Raw genomic sequence first — 22,217 nt, 5'->3', positions numbered from 1 at the left:
GTATGACCATGTATAGATATGAACTTGAGAGTAGGGAGGTTTGTCGTCAATGTTGGCTTTATATGCCACTGCCGTGTTTGACTGACAAGGCCAGATTGAGTGATAGCAGAAACCAAATTTGTCATTCATAAATTTGAATTAATTCATAGAACCTTTATAATTCATCGTAAGTGTCAGAGCAAAAGTCCAGTGGACAAGTCAAAAGAACTCTAAAAAGGAGGCTATACAACTAGCATGTGAAAGGCTCCTACTTTCTGTGATCTTGATGGGAATACTTCTTGGTTAGTCACAGCTTAAAAGTGCAAAATCTTTGTCTACAGAGAGACAGAAGCTATTTATGGGAAAATGAAGGGAGAACAGGCAAATACTTGGCTTATATATTGCTGAACTCATCTTCCTTTCCCTGTCTATGCAGACATCACCAATCAGTGATGTCAATTTATCCTCTCAGATGTGAGGGCTCTTTGTCAGACACTACTGGTTGACCAGTGTTGGCAGATGAGAATTAAAAACTAAAAATTCTGTGGAGAGAATTCTGTTCACCTCTGGTGCAGGTTGGTTATATTCTTCTGAGACAGATGGGTTTCTTTTCTTCCACCTTTCTCCCTACACTCCTGTACTTACAAATCAGGCTTGAATTAAGGCTCTATAGGAACTACTGAAAATATGCTACAGGCTCACATTCAGCTTAGATTAAGGTGATCTATTGGGCCTCATTAGCTTCTGTAATAACAATGGAAGACTTTTTCTTTTATAAATGTGTTTCCAGTCAGGGTCTGATTTTTGCTTACATAATTGAGAACCTGAGGGTGAAACAAGAGATATTTAGTCTAATGTGTGTGTTATCCAAAATCTCTAAGTGTAACAGAATGGGAACTTGAACCCAAGCCTTCTAAATCTAGGCACTCCACACTGCTTTCTCTGGTTCTTATGGGAAAATAAGCAGTGGTTGCCCCAGATGTGTCCAAAGGCAGACATTGGCTGTCATGAAGACATGCTTGTTGATGTCATGAGACCTTCTTTCTTGTTCTTTTCCTGGATAGGTAACCCAAGTTACCTCCCCTCATTGGCCTTGCTTTCCTTCAGATAAAGCATAAGATGATTTCTGGGGCTCACAGATTCTCTGCTATGGAACTTTGGGAGTCTTGTGTTTCTCAGTTTCTGCAGGAAATGTTGCCAATCAGGAGACAGATGTATCTAAGGTTAATATGTTTAGAGAGGCACACTTCTACAATATTAAGCTGCCTATCTCAAGAAAAAATTCACTGTATCCAGTTTAAGGTTTTTCTTTCTGCACTAAAATTCTGTCTCTGTCAATATTTAGGGCATTTAAAAAGAAAGAGTCCCCCCTCTTTCTCTCTTTTCTTCCTTCTCCCACCTCCTCACTGCTCCCTTAGCTCTGGCACAAGACTGACTAATTAGGACAAATTACAGAAGGTGGCAACTTGACTTCTCCCCCCCAACACTTCACAATCCACTAGAGACTAAAAAGCTTTAAAGCAATTTCTCATTTAATCTTCAGACTCAAGACTTGATTTCACTGCAATCAAAAAGCATAGATTCGATGATTCATTTCCTCCACAACTTTCAAGGTTTAATATCTTTCTTGAAAGCATCAACATATCCTAAAGATAATTAAGCAACTGTCACTAAGAAGCAGTTGCAGGTAAGCCCCCTCCTCCTCCTTCTGCTTCTTCTGCCTCCTCAGGGTGGAAGGAAGGTGAGAAATTGCTTTGCCTTTTGTGAGGATGAAATTCCATATCCAAAAGCCCTCATCTGGAAAGATATAATCAACTTGCAACTGAGCTGGAAAGGTTTTAATTATTTCTCTCACAGCATACAAATGTTAGGAATTCCTAACAGCCTGAAAATGTTAGGTATTCCTTTTTTTAAGTCTATCTATCTATCTATCTATCTATCTATCTATCTATCTATCTATCTATCTACCTACCTACCTACCTACCCACCCACCCACCTATCTATCTTCCATCGTGTGTAATAAGTTTCTGCCAGTACAGGGGCTTGAACTCAAGGCCTCAGGCTCTCTCTTGGCTTTTTCTACTTTTGTTATTCCACTTGAGCCATAACTCTACTTCTAGTTTTCTCCTGGCTCATTGGAGCTAAGAGTCTCACAATGCTTTTCTGTCCAGTTTGGCTTTGAATCTGGATCCTTAGACTACTACGTAGATAGAATTATAGGTGTGAATCACTCATGCCTAGTTATATTTCTTTCTTTTCTTTTTCTTTTTCTTCTTTTTGTGGGTTATGGGGCTTGAACTCAGCCTGGGCGCCGTCCCTGAGCTCTTTAGCTCAAGGTTACCACCCTACCCTTGAGCCAAGATCCACTTCCCATTTTCTAGAGGTTAATTGGAGATAAGAGTCTCAGGTTCTTTTGTGCCCGGGATGGCTTTGAGCCTTGATCCTTAAATCTCAGCCTCCTGAGTAACTAGGATTACAGGCGTGAGCCGCCACCACACCTGGATTCCTGGCTATATTTCTGTTTGTAGTATTTATTCATTGGGGTTTCTAGTCTTCATACATACAATGCCTAGGAAACTGAGAAGCAGATCCAAGTATTGATGAAAGGATTCTTACTCCAGAAAATAACTCAGCAAAACTGAAACACTTTCAAAATTGCTTTGTGGGAGTAACTGAGAAACAGCTGTAGGGGTTCAAACAGACATCCCTTCTGTTCTGTTTTTAGCAAAGACATACATGTGCTGCTCTTCTCTTTACAAAGACAAAGGATAAGAAGCAACCCTGGTGGGTTATGCATGCTAAGAAATAAAGGACATGTCTTCAATTCTTTCTAGATACCTAGGGGAGGATATCAAATGCAAACTCCATCAACTTCAAGATGGAAGTATCATACCTTGGGAGATGTGAAGGTACATTTGAGTTTCCGGGGTACTCTCTCATGGGCCATTTCAGTCCATTCAGCAAACATATCATCACGGTATGCCAGAGAAACATCCATGGAAACTTCTGCATTTTCTCCTGCCAGGGAGAGAGTGCAGGATTCAGAAATGGCTTTTGGAACAATACTGTGGAAACAATTTAAAAACTCTTACCAGGTTTGCTATGGCAACTCCAAACTTGAAGAATTAAAGTCTCACCTGGATGTTGGGTCATTTCCATTCCTACTGTGCCAAAACCAAGAGCTTTCACTTAACTTCCTCTGGGGACAGATGCCCCTTTCCTCTGAGGCAGCTCAAATGGTCAGATTCTGAAGCATGGTCAGAAATTATCCTTCTGTAATTTGTGCTACTGGTCCAAATTCTGCTCATAGGAGCCACATGGAAGAGGAGCTTCCAACAAGAGTGTCATAGGTACTTGACCATACCTCACAGGCTTGAGTTCTCTCTTCTCTCTGCTAAAAATATTCAGCTATTCCAAGTACCCTGCTTTGGTATAGATATGATTTGAGGGTGTCCACACAGAGGCTCACATGTAGAAGTATGGTGTTAGGATGATTGATCCGGGAAGAGACAATTAAGTCATTGGGGTTCTACTAATGACTGAGTTAAATAGACCTCTGCTTTACTCATTACAGCAACAGAAAACAGACCAAAACATGCCTCTTGGACAGAGCCAACTGAAATCCTTTCGACACTCTCCTCTGGGCTCACTCTGGTCTGAAAGCTTCCTTCTTAAAACTGTGTCTAAAAGGCCTCAAGCACAGACTCTACTGTGTTTCTAAATTTCCAAATGTCTACTTTTGGGCTCGGTGCTGATGGCTCATAATCTATATAATCTGTAAATTATCTGTCTATAATCCTAGCTACTCAGGAGGCTCTGATAGGAAGATTGCAATTTAGTCTTAGACACGTTTGTGAGATTCTTTCCTCCAATATACCAACAAAATACCAGACTAGAAGTGTAGCTGAAGTGATACAGCACCAGCCACACACACACACACACACACACACACACACACACACACACACACACACACACACACACCCTATTTCATTGTTGTACTTTTTTTTTTTTTGCCAATCCTGGGCTTGAGCTCAGGGCTTAAGCACTGCCCTTGGACTTTCTCAAGGCTAGCACTCTACCACTTGAGCCTCAGTACCACTTCTGGATTTTTGCTATGTATGTGGGGTACTGAGGAATCGAACCCGGGTCTTTGTACATGCTAGGCAAGTACTCTACCACTAGGCCAAACTCCCGGCCCCATTGTTGTATTTTAAACAGGGCAATATAAAAGGCAAAGGGCTCCTCCAAAAAGACTTGTGCATAGATAGGAATATAATGAGCACATAATTTTACAGATAAATGTTCACATATACTTCAACATTAATAAAAACCACGAATAGATTCAACTCACCATTCCTCATTAAGGAGACTAGTAAAAATTGCATCGACATGTACCAATTTTGTTTTATGCTATTTGACCAAGCTTAAAAATGGAAGGATTTAATTATGTTCTAAAATCTGAGAGCCAGTGATTGTATATAGAGATTGCCTTCTTGAATACTTGTTTGTTAAACATGTCATTTGAAATATGATGTAAAAATCAATGCTAATACATTCTTTACATAAAAAAGTGCCAAAAAATGGAAGGATCTTGATGAGAGGAATAAGTGCACATGCTACATTCCCAGAGTGTCTGGAGCGCCAGCTACCACTGGGGTTCTATAACTGGTTCAATTATAGTCTCAGAGTATTCAGCCCCGTGTAAGTATAGAGTTTACTTTTGGATAAATTAAAGCCTACCACAGGGTTGCGATACGTGTGAAATAAAGGTCAGGTTAGAAGCACTGCAAGCTGCATGGTGTGCAGGAAGTGTTTGCTTAACAAATGTTTGTTACCTTGAACACAGAGGAAGAGATAAGAACATCAGGCAAGCGAGTATCCACAAAAGGTGCTTCAGGTACATGAATACCACGATTGTTGAGTTGGTTTTTTCTCTCCTCCCTGATAAAAATGACTCAGGTTTTTCAACTATCTTGCTTCAGTGGATATGACCTGAGTGTGTGTGCTAGTCTTGAGTAGCTTGGAGTAAACTTTTCATAAGACTTTCTTTCTTTTTTTCTTTCTTCCTTCCTTCCTTCCTTCCTTTCTTTTTCTTTCTTTCTTTTTTTTTTCTTTCTTTCTTTCTCTCTTTCTTTGCTAGTACTAGAGCTTGAACTCAGAGTCTGTCCCTTAGCTTTTTCTACGCACGGGTGACACTCTATCACGTGAGCCACACCTCTACTTCCTGACTTGTGGCTTTTAAATATTTAGACATATACCTTCATCGATGTTCATGTCCTGAGCCTCACAATGCTTGGTTAGAGGGAGATCAGATAGGTTCAGATCCTGGCTTGGTCCTACCTTCTAACTTGCTGAGTAACCTCACAGGAAAAACAAAACATTTAAACAGTGTTTTAATGTGCATTTTTTCTATCACAAGCTCCTGTGACTTAGGATATTTTCTTTTCTTTTTCTTTTTGGCCAGTCTTGGGGCTTGAACTTAGGGCTTGGGTTCTGTCCCTGAACAAGGCTAGCACTCTATCACTTGAGCTACAGCATCATTTCCAGCTTTTTCTGTGTATGTGGTACTGAGGAATCAAGCTTCATGCATGCCAGGCAAGCACTCTACCACTAAGCCACATTCCCAGTCCTTGATATTTTCTTTGAGTTCTATTATTTAGTTTTCTAAATGACTGTATGAAGTAGACATGAATATGTCTTTGAGATTAATAAATAAACCAGGATTCCTGGGCACTGAGTAGCCTGGATAAAATCATCTTGTGGAGTAGCAACTTGAATGAGATGACTACTCTGATACTGCCCATGAAGACTCATCACCTTGTGGCTTTATGGCAAGATTGGTCCAAGAATTAATTTTGCTGCACTATCGTAGTTTTCTCTCTCTATGTGTATCCTATTACATCATATATACCTTAGTTATACACAAGATTGCTAAAAGGACAATTATCTTTTTATATTACTTTTTTAAAAAGCCAGCTGCCTTTCATAAAAGAAGCCTCTCAGCTACTCACAAAATATAGGAATCTTTTTCTTCAGTAAGAATGTGTTTTCTAGTGAGACTATAGGAGGATATTCTCAGGGGAGGATAACGGTGCCTATGTGCCTCTGATCATGTAAATTAGTATTTACCAAGATGGAAACAAGTTTCTTTCTTTGTTGCTTTTGTCTTCTTTTCTTTTTGTCTCATTTACTCATCTGTTTTGGGGAGGGTAAGGGTAAGGCTCAGAAATGGAGGAAAAAGAGTGAAGGAAGGCAGCAGTGGTACTCATTAGAGGCTACGCTGGAAATGAGCTATACAACATGTGGGTAGGGATGGGAGAGAACAACTGGGAGAGAGTGAAGATAGGGGTGACTGATCTTGTCTAAAAAATGTTCTCTTTACCCAACTTATATAACTATAACCCCTTTGGACATTACCTTTATAATAACAACAGAAATTAAAAATATTTTTTAAAAAGAATGGTGTTTCCATTGTCAGGTGCTATGTGTGTTTGTATGCTCTCCTTCAGTCCCCACATCTTTTGAGGATGAACTTGTCCAAATCACCCACAGAGTATGTGGATAGTAAAGAGCAGTAGTGGAACTTAAACTTCCATTGGGATCCTCACCAGAACCATATGACCTTCAATTTTCTTTGCTGGTTGGAAACAGAACTCAAATGGCTGAATCAAGTGTACTTTAGGAAGTGCCACCCAGCTTCAAGCAAACTCCCTTGACAGCCTTCTATAGGGGAGAGATACAGTGTTCCTGGGATGCTGGGATGGCTCAGAATCATGCGTGGAACCCTCTACTGTGAGCTTCTGAGAAAGGAGCTACTGCTACCTGCACAGCCCCTTTTCATAAAAGACAAGAGACAGTAGAATGATCTAATGAGCACCAAGCTGGAGTCGTGAGAACACAGGGTTCATGCTATGGTTCTGCCCCCTAAGTGCAGGTTAGGTTATAGTCAGGGCAGGAACTAAAACACATGAGAGCAGATGCTTTTAGTTTCAGCCAATACAGCCAAGAGGTAAATCAGATAAATTCTACTGGATCTTTTCATTTTTCAAAAGAGAAGCCAGAAATTTCCATGTTTATAAACTATTTCCCAACTTTTAAATGTCAGTAATTAATTCACTAAAGGGCAAATATCTGTGCAAGGTAGTCAGTGAAGGAAGCATCAAGTGACTTCTAAGTCACTCTGAGGAGGAGACAACACATTTCTTTACACTGTTTACACTGCTTTTTCTACCCAATCCTGCTTACTGTTGATTTACTTTATGTGTAGCTGGGCAGACATAATATCACTCCTGTGTTTGAGGAGCAGAAACCAGAATTCAGAAAATCCAGTCCCGGGAACATATACCTCTGTCTTCTCAAGCAGCCTAACCTTTAGATGCTTTCTCAGAGCATTTCTGTCTTTCATGGTGTAGGGAAAAAAAGAAAAACAGAAATTGGGAAGAACACCTCATGCTGAACCTCCTCTCATGTGTTAGACTGGGGCTTACTTCGTGAAATTATGAGATCAATAAATGACTGCGTGAAAAATGCTAAGAACAATGTGGGAGGCTTCAAAGATCAGTGATGGCTTTTGTCATCATCTTATTAGGGAACAGAAACCCTCATCTCTATTTTTCATTCAAAGTCATCGCTAGGTTTCAGGAATGGCCAGCTTCTCACTCTCAGCTCCTAATCCAAACCAGGAACACAAAACTCAGAGGAAGAAACACACTGGCTGAGCAAGGAAATCCAGAAAAGCTGTGCATCTCGCTGCTCAGATCATTTTCTCTTCAGCTGCTGATGGACTGGGAAATACAGTTCAGCTTTAATGACTACGTTGCATGTAATAAAACACCAGTTTCACGCTCCCAAGATACTGCGTGGGGAATGTTCCCCTTGTCCTCCCTTCAGAGATAATGAAAGCCAAGAATCTGATGGAAACTCACAGGGAGAGCAGCAGGAATGCTAGAGCTACATCTGGCACCTGGAGAATCGCCCCTATAAGATAGGCGTACTGGTTATATCAGTTCCAGAGAACCAGCCTGTAAGGTATCAGCATAAGGCATTCACAGATTTGAAATCCATGGGGTTCCCCCCCCATATTTGTTCCAAACCAGCTGCTCTCGTATGGAAGCCGTAGAACTCAAGGATTGCGAAAACCTCACACTTCTCAAATGACTTTAAAGATATATTTTGTCTACTGGTAAAGTCATTCAGGATACAGGGAAGGGAGTATGGAAAGGCACTGTGGGTTCTGCGCAATTACAATTTCCATCCTGTTATGGGGGTGGTGCTCTGACAAGAGGAAACCTAAATGTCAAGATCTGCAGAAGACCCACCCTGCAGGATGATGCTGAGTGGAAAAAGACCCATGTCTTTCTGTCTCAGGAAGTGCGCGTATGCCCTTTGGAGATCTTTATATACTTGCTAAGCTGTCCTGCCCTGTCAGGGCAAATGAAGGGCAGAAAAGGACAGTAAGATTCTCATGTAACTGAGAAGGAGACTGAGCTGCTTAGTGTACACATGGCCCTTGGGGGAGGAGTAGGTGGGGTGCAATGAGGAAAGATGACTGACTGCCTCAGTGAGGTGTTATACTTTATACATTCTCTGTGTTTCAAATAGGTATTAAGATGCCAGGACAGTACCAAGGGCAAGAACCCAATTTGGGGGACAAACAGAGCTGGGTTTGCATCTTATGTTTTCCTGTTGAGTTAACCTTGAGTCAGTCTTGAGTTTCACCTTTGCAAGATGGAAATAATGGAACCCATTTCCTCCAGCTCTTGACCATTTGGTTTAAAACACACAACTTGTTGACCAATTAAATGGAAGGAAACATGCGATTCCTGTTAAAGGAGAGAAAGGAGAACTTAGGGTATCAAAACTTTTAGATTCTAGAGAAACATTAAGTTTCCTATGACTTTGCCCTGGGGAAAACCAAAAGACGTTTCAAAGCACTGGTCGTGCATTCCCACATGACATAGAGCCTGACAGTCACAAAAATTTGTTTGAGTAACCTCAGAAGGAGGCCACGAAGACCCAGCCTGCTCCCAGCCTCCTGGCAGACATATAATCTGAGGTTATTTATGCCAGCATTCTTTTCTCAATCAAAAACTCTGTGACCTGGCTTGTATGTTCTTGATGTTTTCAATTAAGGACATAACAAAATCAACCCTGTCTTATAGCCATGGTTAGGCCTGGCAAAAATGGACTCAGCTAATTATAAATTTAGCTCTGGCTGTTTTTATAAGATGCCCTGCAGGCTTGGGGGTGAGCAGTTATACATAGGAATGAGTACAAGTATTTCACAAACCAGTCTAGCAGTTTAATTCCAATTACCTCTCATCTTTGCCCAGCCTGTCAAGCATTTACATGTGCAGAAATATTTTCTGTGTATAAGAAGACATATATTTCAGCATCACCAGAATGGCCCCTTGCTACATTCTGGTGCATTATCTTCTAGTTGAAATCAGATGTGTGTCAATGGAACAAGAATAAGACAAGGGAAATATTATTGCTCATCTCAGGTCCTCTGCAAAAAGATATCTCAGATAGAAAGCTTTCCACTTATTCCTGCTGTAGCCAAAGCCATTACTGCATAAAACCTGTACAGTTGTGTGGTGTGAGTATCATATGTACTGTAAACAAATAGATTTGAAGTACACTGAATACGGAAAAATTATATCCATTCATATTAGATTGTAGTCAGCACTTTTCCCTTCAATGCACTTACCACGAATGATTCTTACCTACTTCTGAGATTCAAGTCTCATCCTCCATCACGATTTCTCCCTTGAGGTTGAAATCTACATGCTTACTTCCCACTGACATTTCTTTTCCCATTATGTATAGAGCCAAACCACCCAGCTTGGTCTGCTGGATGTCTTTTGGAATTACCCCCTCTTCTCTAACATGGTTCAGGCTTTCATTAACTCTGGCTTCAATGACTGAAACACTTGTCCATTTCTGTCTAATTTTTTACTCCAAAGTCAGTTTGTTCACACTGTCCTCTCTCTAAAGAGAAAGGCCCCTGAATGTCATAGCAGGCTATGACATTTAAATAGGGCCCTCTGCCTTTGTTCAGCTGGCAGGAGGCAGACAGAACACAGAGCCTGAGATGGTAGCCCATCTTGTCCACTTGATGCCTGTGCAACTCTAGAGAAATCATTCAACTTTTCTGTCTGTAAAATGGGGGTGATGTTAATGCCACCTTTAAAACTTGTGAGAAAGAATCACACTCATGAATGCCTAGCATTTGCCAAAGGGGTGACATGTGGTAAGCACTTAATACATACTGGCTGCTGTATGAAGGCTGTTACAACATTACGACGTTGGTTGTACTCAGGGTAAGCCTTCTTTATGTCAGGACTGCAGGTAGTACCTGGCATTTCTTCCCTTTCCAGACCAACGTCTAGTCCTCTTCTAGAATCTCATCCAATTCATTCTTGCCTCCTTGTTCATGTTTTCAGGCACAGTGTAGTGCCTCTGCTCATGCTCCCACAGTGCCCTTTTAGTCTAACACTGGGCCTTTTACCCTTGTGCAATGCATCTACATGCCTTTTTATCTGTGTCTCTCCACTTAAACTGGACCTGGATGTGCATATCTAGATCAGTCCTAGTGGAAGCAATAGCACTGTGTTTTTACACAATATTCATTACACATTTACTAGATTGAAGGAAGTCGGGCATTGGTGGCTCACACTTACAATCCTAGCTACTCAGGAGCCTGAGATCTGAGGGCTGCAGTTGGAAGCCTGCCCAGGCAAGGAAGTCTATGAGAATCTTATCTTCAAATGACCATCAAAGCCAGAAGTGGAGGTGTGGCTCAAATGGCACAGTGCCAATTTGGAGCAACAGAGCTAAGAGACAGTACCTAGATCCTAAGTTCAAGCCCAAGTGCCAGCAAAAATAAACAACAACAAAATTGAAGGACATTATTTTTCTTCAAATACTCTTTTTAAAAAATATTTTATTGTTATTATAAAGATGATGTACAGAGGGGTTACAGTTTCATAAGTCAGGTAAAGAGTACATTTCTTTTGGACAATGTCACCCCTTCCCTCTTACTCTCCCAGTTTCTCCCTCCCACCCCCACCCAGAAATTATATAGTTAATTTTCAACATAGTATCTACTGCTTCATTTTTCAAATATTCTTATGCCCCCAAATTTCCTGTTACTCCATCATCTTTACACCAATCACATGGTTTTGCTCTATTTTGATGACATTTATGCCTTCCTTTTCTACTATCTGCTTACACACACACACACACACACACACACACACACACACACACACACACACACACACACACGCATGAATGTGCTCATAAAATCAATGATCCTCAAGTTGGTCCATGAGTGACCCACAGTGCTGCCGAGCCTGGATGAAAGAGGAATATTTGAGGGAAGTGGTTTGGAGAGAGGGCTATCTCGGATTATAATGTGAGGGTGCACTCCTGGAGACAGCCAGCTGGGTAAAAGGAAGAAAAAAAGCATGTTTGGAGGCTGCATATCAACAAATGCTCTGACCTGAAGTTGTTCTAGGGCTTCAGGCTTAAGCAAAATAATAAAAGGGCCTGTATTGTGTCTTTCCAACCCATAGGGGTAAGATGGAATTTCTTGTGAGAGATTCCACCATATAAGAAAAGCTGTGCAGCACCTATGTAGGTACGGAAGTCCAGGGTAATGTATCTTGGTAACTTCTTCTAGCCTACCTTAATAGGGGTGGAACCTAGAAGTTGTTACAATCAGCACCACCACCAAGGCCAATCATTAGTTCTCAGAAACTAACAGTCTAATTTCTTCTCTACTGAATATTTTGAAACACCCCCTGGTTTCCATATATGATAAGGGGAATAAAACCACATACATATAAGACATGGTTATTGCTCACAGATTTTCTCAGTCAAGTAGGAGAGGTAGACATATACATAAATGAGGGCAATTCCATGTGGTCACCGTGTGTTTGAAGCACATATAAACATAAACAGTTGGCAGGAAGAGGTTGAGAGTTCTGGATTGGAGGGCCAAGGAATGCATCACAGAAGACATGATTGGATGACCTCATTGGGAAGAGATGATGTGTTTGTTGTCTGTATGCCACAAAGTAAGGAAGAATTCACTATGTGGTAAGGTAGGAGGAAGAAATATGAACAGAAGAAACTGTGTGTATAAATAGTTGTTACAAGCATGTGATGGATTGAGAAAGCAGCTCAGTCTGGGGAAGAACACGGGAGTGGCTAAGAGAACGCAAACCTGAGGAGTGGGAAAACAGAGCTGGTTCCAGACATGCTCTTGCCTGTTCAGAAGGGTGTTTTAGCAAGATTCTGGTATCTGTGTGAAAGGCAGAGCTGGATGGGGTGAGTGCATGTGTGTGTGTGCGTGCGCATGTGTGATATGTCTCATGAAAGAGCCATAGGAGAAAATTGAGGCCTCTAGTTCTAGTGCTCATGGGCTTAACATGACTTAATGCGATAGGAACTGTCACTAGAAGGATATTTTTTAATAAATTTGTTTTCCTAGGAATTTGAGCTCAACCATGAATCAATTCTTTTTTCCTCACCAAACTAGAGAAATCAGAACCTTGCAAGTCAGCAAGTGTTAAAACACTAGTGCTTTCCATTTGAGCATGATCAACATAAATGCAGAGAGAAAGCAAACCTGACAGCTGAGGGAGAGAAACACACAGTGGGTGTCAGTTGCCTTCTCCTCAGGACACCTTCCCCACACAGAGAATTTAGCATAGCTGATCTGCTGCCTGTGAAAAAATCTACCTGCCTCCCTCTCCCACCCTGTCCCCCTCTCTCTGAATGTAATTAGAGAAGAGAGCTTCATTCACACTGAATCTAAAAATAGCCTGATGGCAGAGTTCACAGAGTGACAGCTGCATTCTCAAACTGTAACCAGGAAAGGAAAGAGATGGCTAATTTAACTTAACAACTTCCCAAACAAACAGTGCAGGAGGAGCCCAAGATAAAGAGAAAACACAAAAGTCTGCTCTTCAAAAGGGAAGGAGAGGAATGAGGTCACTCTGTGGCAAGTTATTAGTCCTCTCAAATTTGGATGAGACCTAATTCAGCTAAATATTTACCCCAATCTGCCTGGAGTCCTTCAGGGAAATGTTCTGATAAATTCAGCTGCCCTGCAAATACAGGCAAAGCCAGATAGTAGGGCCAAGGTTTCCTTACTTTTTCTTCTATCGCCTGGACACCCAAAGCTCAGAAGAACCACTCCATTTTTCTAGAAGAGATAAATAAATGCAAGCTGGTTTTTTAGTTTCCCCTTTACCTTATCTAAATTACACTCTGATTAGCCTGGGCTATTGAAAAAGAAAGAACGAAAGAAAAAAGGAAGGAAGGAAGGAAGGAAGGAAGGAAGGAAGGAAGGAAGGAAGGAAGGAAGGATCCAAGAAAACCAAAACGTCTGAAAAAGAGTGAACCAGTCAGTCCTTAATGTTTTCTGCTTTCCTCCTTAGTCTACCAGTCTGCCTTGTGCAGGGAGAGAGTGTGGTTCAGCTTCAAAAGAAACAAGAGAGTGCTTGGGGATGGAAAACAGATTCTTTCAGGATCTCTTGGGATGCAGGCAGTCAGCTAAATGACAGTCACTGCACCCCAGCATTCTCTCCCTGCACTGCCTCGATTGCCCTGGCGACTAAGTTGCTCCAACAGCTGTGTTGTTGAGGAGTCCATCTAGTGTTGCTCACACAGAGTATTGGTTTCATATGACTTGAGTATGACTATACTCAGGATTTGGGGTTCGAAGACAGAGATGTTCCTCCCCTTGACCAACGAGCACAGCATTTTCTTAAGTTGGGCTGTGGAGGGCTGGGTTAGTATCCTGCAGCTACCATGGCTTCCAGGGCCTGGACAACAGGGAACCTGGCCCTTGGCTGAGCCCCTTAAGATGTCTGCTGCCCCTCTCTCAAGAAGCCAAGCACTGCAATGGTGGTGGTAGTGTGTGTAGGAGGTGAGTGGTTAAAAGGACTCTCCTCTGCTCCACTCTGCACTGCTATCCATTTCCCTCTGTGTTTCCCTGGAAATCAACATCAGCACCTCTGCCTCTGCTGGAGGCCTCCCCAAGCATCTGTCTATATTCCTGCCCCTCGGTGGTGTCTGGGGCAGCGGGCCTCCTGTGTCCTGTCCTAGCCCTGGCCATCCCCCTCGCGTTCACCTCCTGCTTATCATCATCTGTGTTCATGTTAGGTGTGGGAATTATATTTTTTCTACTTATTGGTTGATGTGAGTGGACCTGAGAACTTGCTCACTTCCTCCCTTTATCCCATATTCTTAGTCTCTCTTGCTCAGTGAAGAGCCAATGGGACAGGTACTCCGAGTTGAATACAATGTTCCAAACTCCAGTATGCTGAGAGGTAATGAGAGAAAGGAAAAGGCATTTCCAGTGGGCTGATCCATTTTTATTTCTAGTCCAGGCTAATTCTCCTTTAAGAGTCCTAGTAAGAGCCGACAGGGTGGCTCACACCTGTAATCCTAGCTACTCAGGGAACTGAGATCTGAGGTTTGCGGTTCAAAGCCAGTCCCGGGAACTAAAAAACAGGAGATTCTTATCTCCAATTAATCACTAGAAAATGGGAAGTGGGGCTGTGGCTCAAGGGGTAGGGCAGTAGCCTTGAGCTCAAGAGCTTAGGGACAGTGGCCAGGCCCAGAGTTTAAGAGCCATGACCCACAAAAGGAAAAAAAAAAAAAAAAAAAAGAATAGGATAGGGAAGGGGGGAAAACAAAATGAGGGTAGGGGTTAGGAGGAAAATGGGGACAAAAGGATGAGAAGAGGTAGCAATGATTGTTAAGTAATGCACCTTCTATCTGGCAAATATAATATAAACCTTTTATTAATTACAATAAAAATATATATATTTACAAATTTACATTTGTAAATCCAGCAGCAGGAGGCTAAAGCCTCAAAATGTTTGAGGCCAATCTGGCTATTTAGTAGTATCTTAAAACAAACAAAACAAAAAATTACAACTTTTTATAATTGCTAAACTTTTCTTTAAATAGCTTTGCACAAAGGAGTTGCCCTTTAACAAAGCAGTTTATGAATACGGTAAGTCTTGTTTGATTGATTAAAACAAACAACAAAGGAATGCCTTATGAACTTTCCCTTCTAAGTTCTCACCAACAGCAATCAGGCACCATTTTTTAAAAAATATGTTCCCTTATAAAGGCAAAATGGTATTTGAAAAAGCAATAGAATTTTGACTAGGACAAGCTCGTTCTGAGCTCCTACTTTGCACAGACATTCTTCACCCACGCAGATAGAATCATTGGCAATCTCAAAATGATGGAACGGAGACCCAGGGTGGTGCTGTTAGCGGGGAGGAAGGAACCCATGTTTGCCAGGCTGCACAGTGCCAGGCTTTCCCTCATCACACCCCTGAGTCACGTGTTAGAAGAGTGAGAGAATCTCTTCCTTGAAGTAGGAAAGCTACTATTTCCACTTACTTGAATAAATCCTTTTTACATAGTGTATTTTCTCCTTTAATACAGAAGTTGGGTCATAAGATTATAAAACCGTTCTTGCCTTTGGGACATTTTAAGCTGGCACTGAGGTGACAAGGATTAAAAACCTGAGTGTGACTCATGTAAGGGTTTAACTGTTACTAAATGCAAAAATTACCAGAGCACCAGATGTATGGCAATACTTGAGAAAAGCAGTAAGAATTATAAAGAGAAAAATGGTTCTCCACAGTTACCCCAATTCCTAGAATATGTTTGTTCTGCTGGCAAAAAGAGGAGAGTTGAGATGGAAAGTCCATGCAGGCAAAACCACCTACTAGAAGGGATCCCGTCTGTTTCACAGAAGAGCTTTGTTTCTGACAAGTTTCCTAAAGGAAAAAGTAGGCTAGAACAAGCTTTTTATTTCCAACCCACCTTTTTCTTCATTCCCATGAATGAGAAGGGGATACAAATGAGAACAGGCAGTCAGGAAGAAAAATAATATGGCTGGTAGTTCCTGACCTTTTGGATTCCTGCCAACAGAGAAGCCCGAGAGGCAACATTTAATTGTGGAAAAACCAGCCTGGCTCTCCTCTTATCTTTTTCCTCTGTGACTTAAACCCACAATTACTGGCAACCTCTGCATTCCGCGGAACTCAGCTGGTGGTGGTGATGATGGCTGTGTCTGTAGCTAAAAAGCAAAAGGGAGTAGGATTGTACCTGCCTCCAGAGCCAGCCCAGCTCCAACACAGCCCCAACTCAGCTTTATAACTTCTCCCATTAAAAAGTTCACAGATGCCTTCCCATCAGGAATACCACCAAATGAGAAGTCCAGACGGAAAAAAGAAGAAATAGGATTTCTAGCTGCTGTATAATTCAAAGGACAATGAGTCTCAAATTCTGAATTCCACATTTCATCAATAGATATGTGACTTCTCCCTCCCCCCAGTTCTTTTTCTTAAGGAACATCCCCTCGGTATTTTATAAGGCCTGGTAATCAAAGCAAATTTTTGCCAAGCTTTTCTGTGTGAATATGGAACAATCTTTTTCTTTTTGGGGGGTGGGAGAGGGGAGCTTAACAAATGAGCTCACTGTATCTTGCAGAATTTAGTATTTTATTTTGCAGCATTTCCTGTTGGGAATATTTAAACCTTAGCTCTGACTTTTTTGCTTTCATATCAGGTGTTACTGCCATAATTTCTGTTTGCAGACTTTTAAAACTTGTTCTCTGGCGATGGCATCCATAGAACAGAGCAAACATTTAGCCTTGAACATTCAATGTTGAGCACAAAGAAATTTGCAACAATTCCTAAGCCAGCTGCCAGTGACTCATGCCTGTAATTCTAGCTATTCAGGAGGCTGAGATCTGAGGACTGAGATCTGAGGACTGAGGTTTGACACCAGCCTGGGCAGAAAAGTGCATGAAACTCTTATTTCCAATTTACTAACAAAAAGTTATAAATAGAGCTGTAGCTCAAGTGGTAGAGCTACACTCTTGAGCAGAAAAAGTTAAAGGACAGCACCTAGGGCCTGAGTTCAAGACAGTACCAGAACCAAAAAACAAAAAAAAACCTTAAGTTTCCTTAACTTGAATGCCTCTGCTTCAGTTTTTATCTTCATTCAGTGTCCTCATTTAGAAATCATGCTCCATTATTTCATAATACTCTTCCAACTTAGGATATTGACTTTCATTCACACCTTCTCTCATTTGAATTATTATACTATTTCAAAATATCTTCATTTACATCTTAATGTTTACAGTCAAAGGTAATTAAGACATGGCCTATAGGCATACTCTCCTAGGGATGTTGAGCATTTCCCATATCTTCCAGTTCCATATGCTCCAATGGATTAATTGATGGTGGATGTAATTTGCTAATGACATACATACTATATTAGGAATTTGGAGCTTCAACCTAGGTTTTTATAAACATTTGTAGGCTAAAACTGAAATTTGAATGGTAGCTGTGTGAGTAAGGCCTGTGCATATTTTTCTTCCAAGGTTAAAGTGCTTGACCTGAAATTAGTAAGGATTGTCCTGAAGTTCTGTAGTCAGCATCCATCTGTCCTGGCTCTGCACATATGATCCTTCTGCTCCCTGTGAGGGCTTCTAAGCTTCCTCCGGAACTCACATTCTTGATTCAAGTCCAAAAGAAACCACTATTCTTTGTTGAGCATTTGCCATAAGGTAGGCACTTACTAGGTAAAAGCTTCTAGTTTAATAATTTCAACAATCCTATAGAGGTAATACTTTTATGTTATAGGTGAAGAAAATGAAGTACAGGAAGTTTTTAAAGTTACTAAAGGTCTGGGAGTCTGGCCTAGTGACAGAGTGCTTGCCTAGCATGCACAAGACTGGGGTTCTATTCTTCGGTCCCACATACATAGGAAAAGGTAGAAGTGATGTTGTGGCTCAAGTGGTGGAGCTCTAGCCTTAAGGAAAGCCCAAGGACAGTGCTCAGGCCCTGAGTTCAAGACCCAGGATTGGCCAAAGCAAATTACCAAACAAACAAACAAACAACAACAAAATCTTACTAAAACAAGTCTCTCATCATTTTTAAGTAACAGGTCAGAGAGTCAGAACATACCCTTTGGCCTGGAAATATTTTACTGACTAGGGCAGTGGGGTAGCTGTCTCGCCCAGGTCTTCCCTTTCCCAGAACAAAACCAGACTATTCTCATTGATCATCTTCCCATGACGACACAACTTCTAACTTGTCCTTGAACACTCCATCAAGGCTCATCTAAAAAGTTATCCCTCCAGTAAGTTAATCATTTCTCTTTCTGTGTTCATAGAATATGTTGGGCACTTAAACTACTGTACACAGACTGATGATTTTTTTTGTTCCTCTCTCCCTGAACTAGACTGTGCACACCTGAGTATTTTGAGTACATTTCAGTATTTACTGTTCCCAGGACACTGCTAAGTAAGGGTAGACCTAGATGAACACATAATCCTTGCATTCAAAGAACTGCCTCAGCCAGATGGTTTATGCCTGTAACCTTAGCTACTCAGGAGGCTGAGATCCGAATATCAAGATTCAAAGCCAGCCCAGGCACAAAGAACCCAGTCTGGGAGACTCTGATCTCTGATTAACCACCAGAAAACCAGAAATGGAGCTGTGACTCAAAGTGATAGAGCACTATACTTGAGCAAAAAGAGATCATAGATAGCACCAAGGCCCCGAGTTCAAGCCCCCTGAAAGACTCCTCCCACTCAAAAAAAATTCAGTCTCATGGGATAGAGAAAACTAAACAAAAAGGAAAAATGACATTTCTTGAAATTGTATTAGAAAGAATAAAGGCTTATCATTTTTTCTTAAGCCACAAGGAAAATGCTAGTACACTAAATCTGATAAATGATTACTGGATGAATGAATGAAGAAAAGAACGAAGTGAATTTGGAAAGAGGGCTTCAGAGACTGGACTGTCAAATTAAAGGGCTACCATCCTATTATAAACCTCTTTGAGATTATTTATACACTGACTCACCTAAAAGCTGCTTCCTGTGTTGGTGTTGATGATACATTTTTTTAATGTCAGACTAAAAATATACTTCCAGTACACCAACCCTGTCTGCCTACCCAGGGACTAGAAATGAATACAAGGTAACATGTGACAAAATAAAAATACAAGAAAAGTCTTCCTTTCAACACTAAGTTCATCCAACAAAAAAAGCATCTGTTCCTTGTGAACAGTGTCTTCTAAACTGACTCTCATCTGAGGATCTCTAAAGACATCTATTTATAAAACCAAAGGATATTCATGAGATTTTTATAAAGTCAAAAAATCCTGAGCAGATCCTGGACTCTTTGTCATCAGAGCTAGAGCAGATGAGATATAGTATAGCTTTGCATTTTAATAGGAAGTCAATCTGTTAATCCAGGCACTATCAGTGGACCACAATCATGGGGCAGTAAGGCAAGATAGGGAAACTAGAGTTCCATTATCATGTACGCTTGAAACACGCCTATTTCCCAGATGGGAATCATTGCAGAATGAATCTAGCCTGTGTAATCTGTCGTTTCCTCATTCTACCAGAGAATAGTAAAGATGATCAAATGAAAAGCAAGATCTTCATCAGCAAGTATTTAAAGTCAAGCAACAAGATTTCATCCACACTAAGTAGCTTAATCAGAAATTAGCTGGAAGGACCCAGGGGCACCTTGGGAAAATCGAGGGTAAAAGGTGTTGGGGAATGTGAGACACTGGGACAGGGAACAGAAAGATGCTAGGGGCAAAAATCAACTATTATACTCAAAGTTACATCACCCACTCCTCCATCCTCTTTCCCTTTTTGTCCTCCCAATCTGCTGATCAACTTCCTTTGCCACTTTGTGCATTGGGTGAATGATAGTTTCCCAGGAGGCCTTTAGGACTTTTCTGTTTCAGTGCTAGAAATTCCAGGTAATTCTAGGTGAGGCTGGAATTCCTTTCTTTCTTCGTTCCTTCCTTCATTCCTTCCTTCCTTCTTTCCTTCCTTCCTTCCCTATTTTTCTTTTTTCCTCTTTCTCTTTTCATTTCCTCTTTCTTTCTTTCTTTCTTTCTTTCTTTCTTTCTTTCTTTCTTTCTTTCTTTCTTTCTTTCTTTCTCTCTCTTTCTCTCTCTCTCTCTCTCTTCCTCCATCCCTCCTTCCCTCTCTCTCTCCATCTGTCTCTGTCTGCCTCTCTCTGTGTCCGTGTCTCTCCCTCCCTCCCTCCTCCTCCTCCTCCTCGTCCTTCTTCTTCTTCCTCCTTCTTCTTCCTCTCTCTCTCTCTCTCTCTCTCTCTCTCTCTCTCTCTCTCTCTCTCTCTCTCTCTCTCTCTCCCACTCTCTCCCTCTCTCTGCCACTCTCTGCCAGCCTTGGCAGTTCTCGGGCTTGAAACCAGGGCCTAGGTTCTGTCCCTGAGCATTTTTACTCAAGGCTAGCTCTATTGTACTTGAGCCACTCTCCCATCTGGCATTTTGCTGCTTAACTGGATAAAAGAGTCTCACAAACTTTTTTGCCCAAGTTGGTTTCAAATCTTCATCCTTAGATCTCAGCCTCCTGAGTAGCTTCAGTTACAGCATGAGCCACTAGTTCCAGCCCAATTCCTTCCTAGAGAAATTCTTGGCTCAAAAGCTCTTCTCTATTCCAAACAGCTGTGGCTGGAGACAGATCATATAGCCAGTTATCTATTTAAGTAAGGGTGAAAGAACGGTCATGGAGGGGAGCAAGGAATGTCTTATACAAAAAGTGCATGAGGGACCAGGAGTCTAGCCTAGTGGTTAAAGTGCTTGCCTAGCATGCATGAAGATCCAGGTTCGATCCCTCAGTACCACATACATAGAAAAAGCTGGAAGTGGTGCTGAGGCTCAAGTGGTAGAGCTCTAGACTTGAGAAAGCCCAAGGACAGTGCTCAGGCGCTGAGCTCAAGCCCAGGACTGGCAAAAAAAAAAAAAAAAATCCAATGACTGGAAACAAGACACCCTCCAGTGACTCTGGCAACTAAGTATTTTGTAAAGAAAAGACCAAGAGTCTGCGTACAGGCATTGTCATGTATCACACATCACAATGCCTGCATTGTGAATTATGTGTGTAGTGCAATGGGGCAAGGAGGGGTGATGAATATAACCAGTGAATTGTGACACTGAATAAATGCCTGGGTCTTGGCGCCATATCCCCAGTCTGAGGTGAGAGTGGTGGCAGCAGCAAACAACTTCTATTCCCAGACTGCTTGGCACAGAGGAGTCAGAAGATGGGAATATAGACTGAGAATGAATGTACTTGTGTGCATGCATCCTTGCATGATGCGTCATCCAGACATCTGTAGTCCTACTGAAAACTGCAGTGGATTCTGGAAAAAAGCGTTCCTCCCATGACTGTATTTCTGAATCCTCTGAGATCACCAGTCGAAGTGTATGGAACATGTGCTGTAAGATTTCATTGAAATGTATAAAGAAGATGGATTTCCACTGCCTCATTCCCTTTAGTCTAGGAAGTATTTGCTATGCATGGCCTAGGTGTGTTGCATACAACATGGCTAATGTTCCTGGAAAGGAATCATGGAAAGGATTTGTGATATCCCTGAACCCTGGGATTTGTGAATCCCAGAGAGACTGGAAGAGCAGGGTTTGTCAAGATCATTATTAACCTCAGTGGCTCCGTGATCAGAATACAAGTGTCAGTAAATATGATCAGAGCAACAGAGCTAATTCTGCATGGAGTAAAGACCTAAAAACACTGAACGTAGGCAGATAATTCTGATTCTTGGTGCTATTTCCTGAAGGGGCAGTTGGAAGTCTGGTGGAAACTCTGGTGACCACACTTGTGTGAAACCAGTTATGGTGACTTATAAAACTATGCACATATCCAGTAAGCACAAGTACCACCTTTCTCCTAAGCACACTGAACAGGGTTGTATGGGGGAGGGATTGCAGGAGGAGCTTTTATAATGACTCCACCCATTCTGCCTGGACCACCAAGTTCTGAACACGCCTCCTATTTTTCATGTTTCTCTCTGTGACCAATGCGATACAAGAATTGGGGTCACACCTACATTCCATGCCATTTAGTAGCACTGGTATTCCCTCTATTGGTTTACACCACTACCAGCAGTTGAGGAAGGTAGAGGTGTTAAGTGTGAATAAGAAAATTGAGATGATTTTGGAAATATTCTTGAAAGTAGACATTATTGGTGGTTTTTGCCAGAACAGAAGTAGTTTTAGAAAGCCTAGAAATGTGGCCCCCAAACCTTCTCCATCCCAGTGCTGTGATATCTGAACAAATGAGATGAAAAAAATTAGCTGCAGGAAAAAAACTCCTGCAAAAATACCAGCAGAGTAAT

General features: G+C 41.5%; 1 protein-coding gene across 1 annotated transcript in view; it reads right to left on the bottom strand.

The window, feature by feature from the left end:
- Positions 1–22,217, bottom strand: part of Wls (Wnt ligand secretion mediator) — a 99,687-nt gene that overhangs the window by 29,151 nt on the left and 48,319 nt on the right. The window contains exon 3 of the mRNA XM_090334631.1: positions 2,873–2,997. Within this exon, the coding sequence (XP_090190757.1) occupies positions 2,873–2,997 (125 nt within the window). The remainder of the gene's footprint in view (positions 1–2,872; positions 2,998–22,217) is intronic.

The sequence above is a fragment of the Megascapheus bottae genome, chromosome 6, assembly GCF_031878675.1.
Source record: "Megascapheus bottae isolate mThoBot1 chromosome 6, mThoBot2.hap1, whole genome shotgun sequence".
NCBI lineage: Eukaryota > Metazoa > Chordata > Mammalia > Rodentia > Geomyidae > Megascapheus > Megascapheus bottae.
Note: the sequence above shows the minus strand (reverse complement) of the source record. Positions and strands in the feature narration are given on the sequence as shown.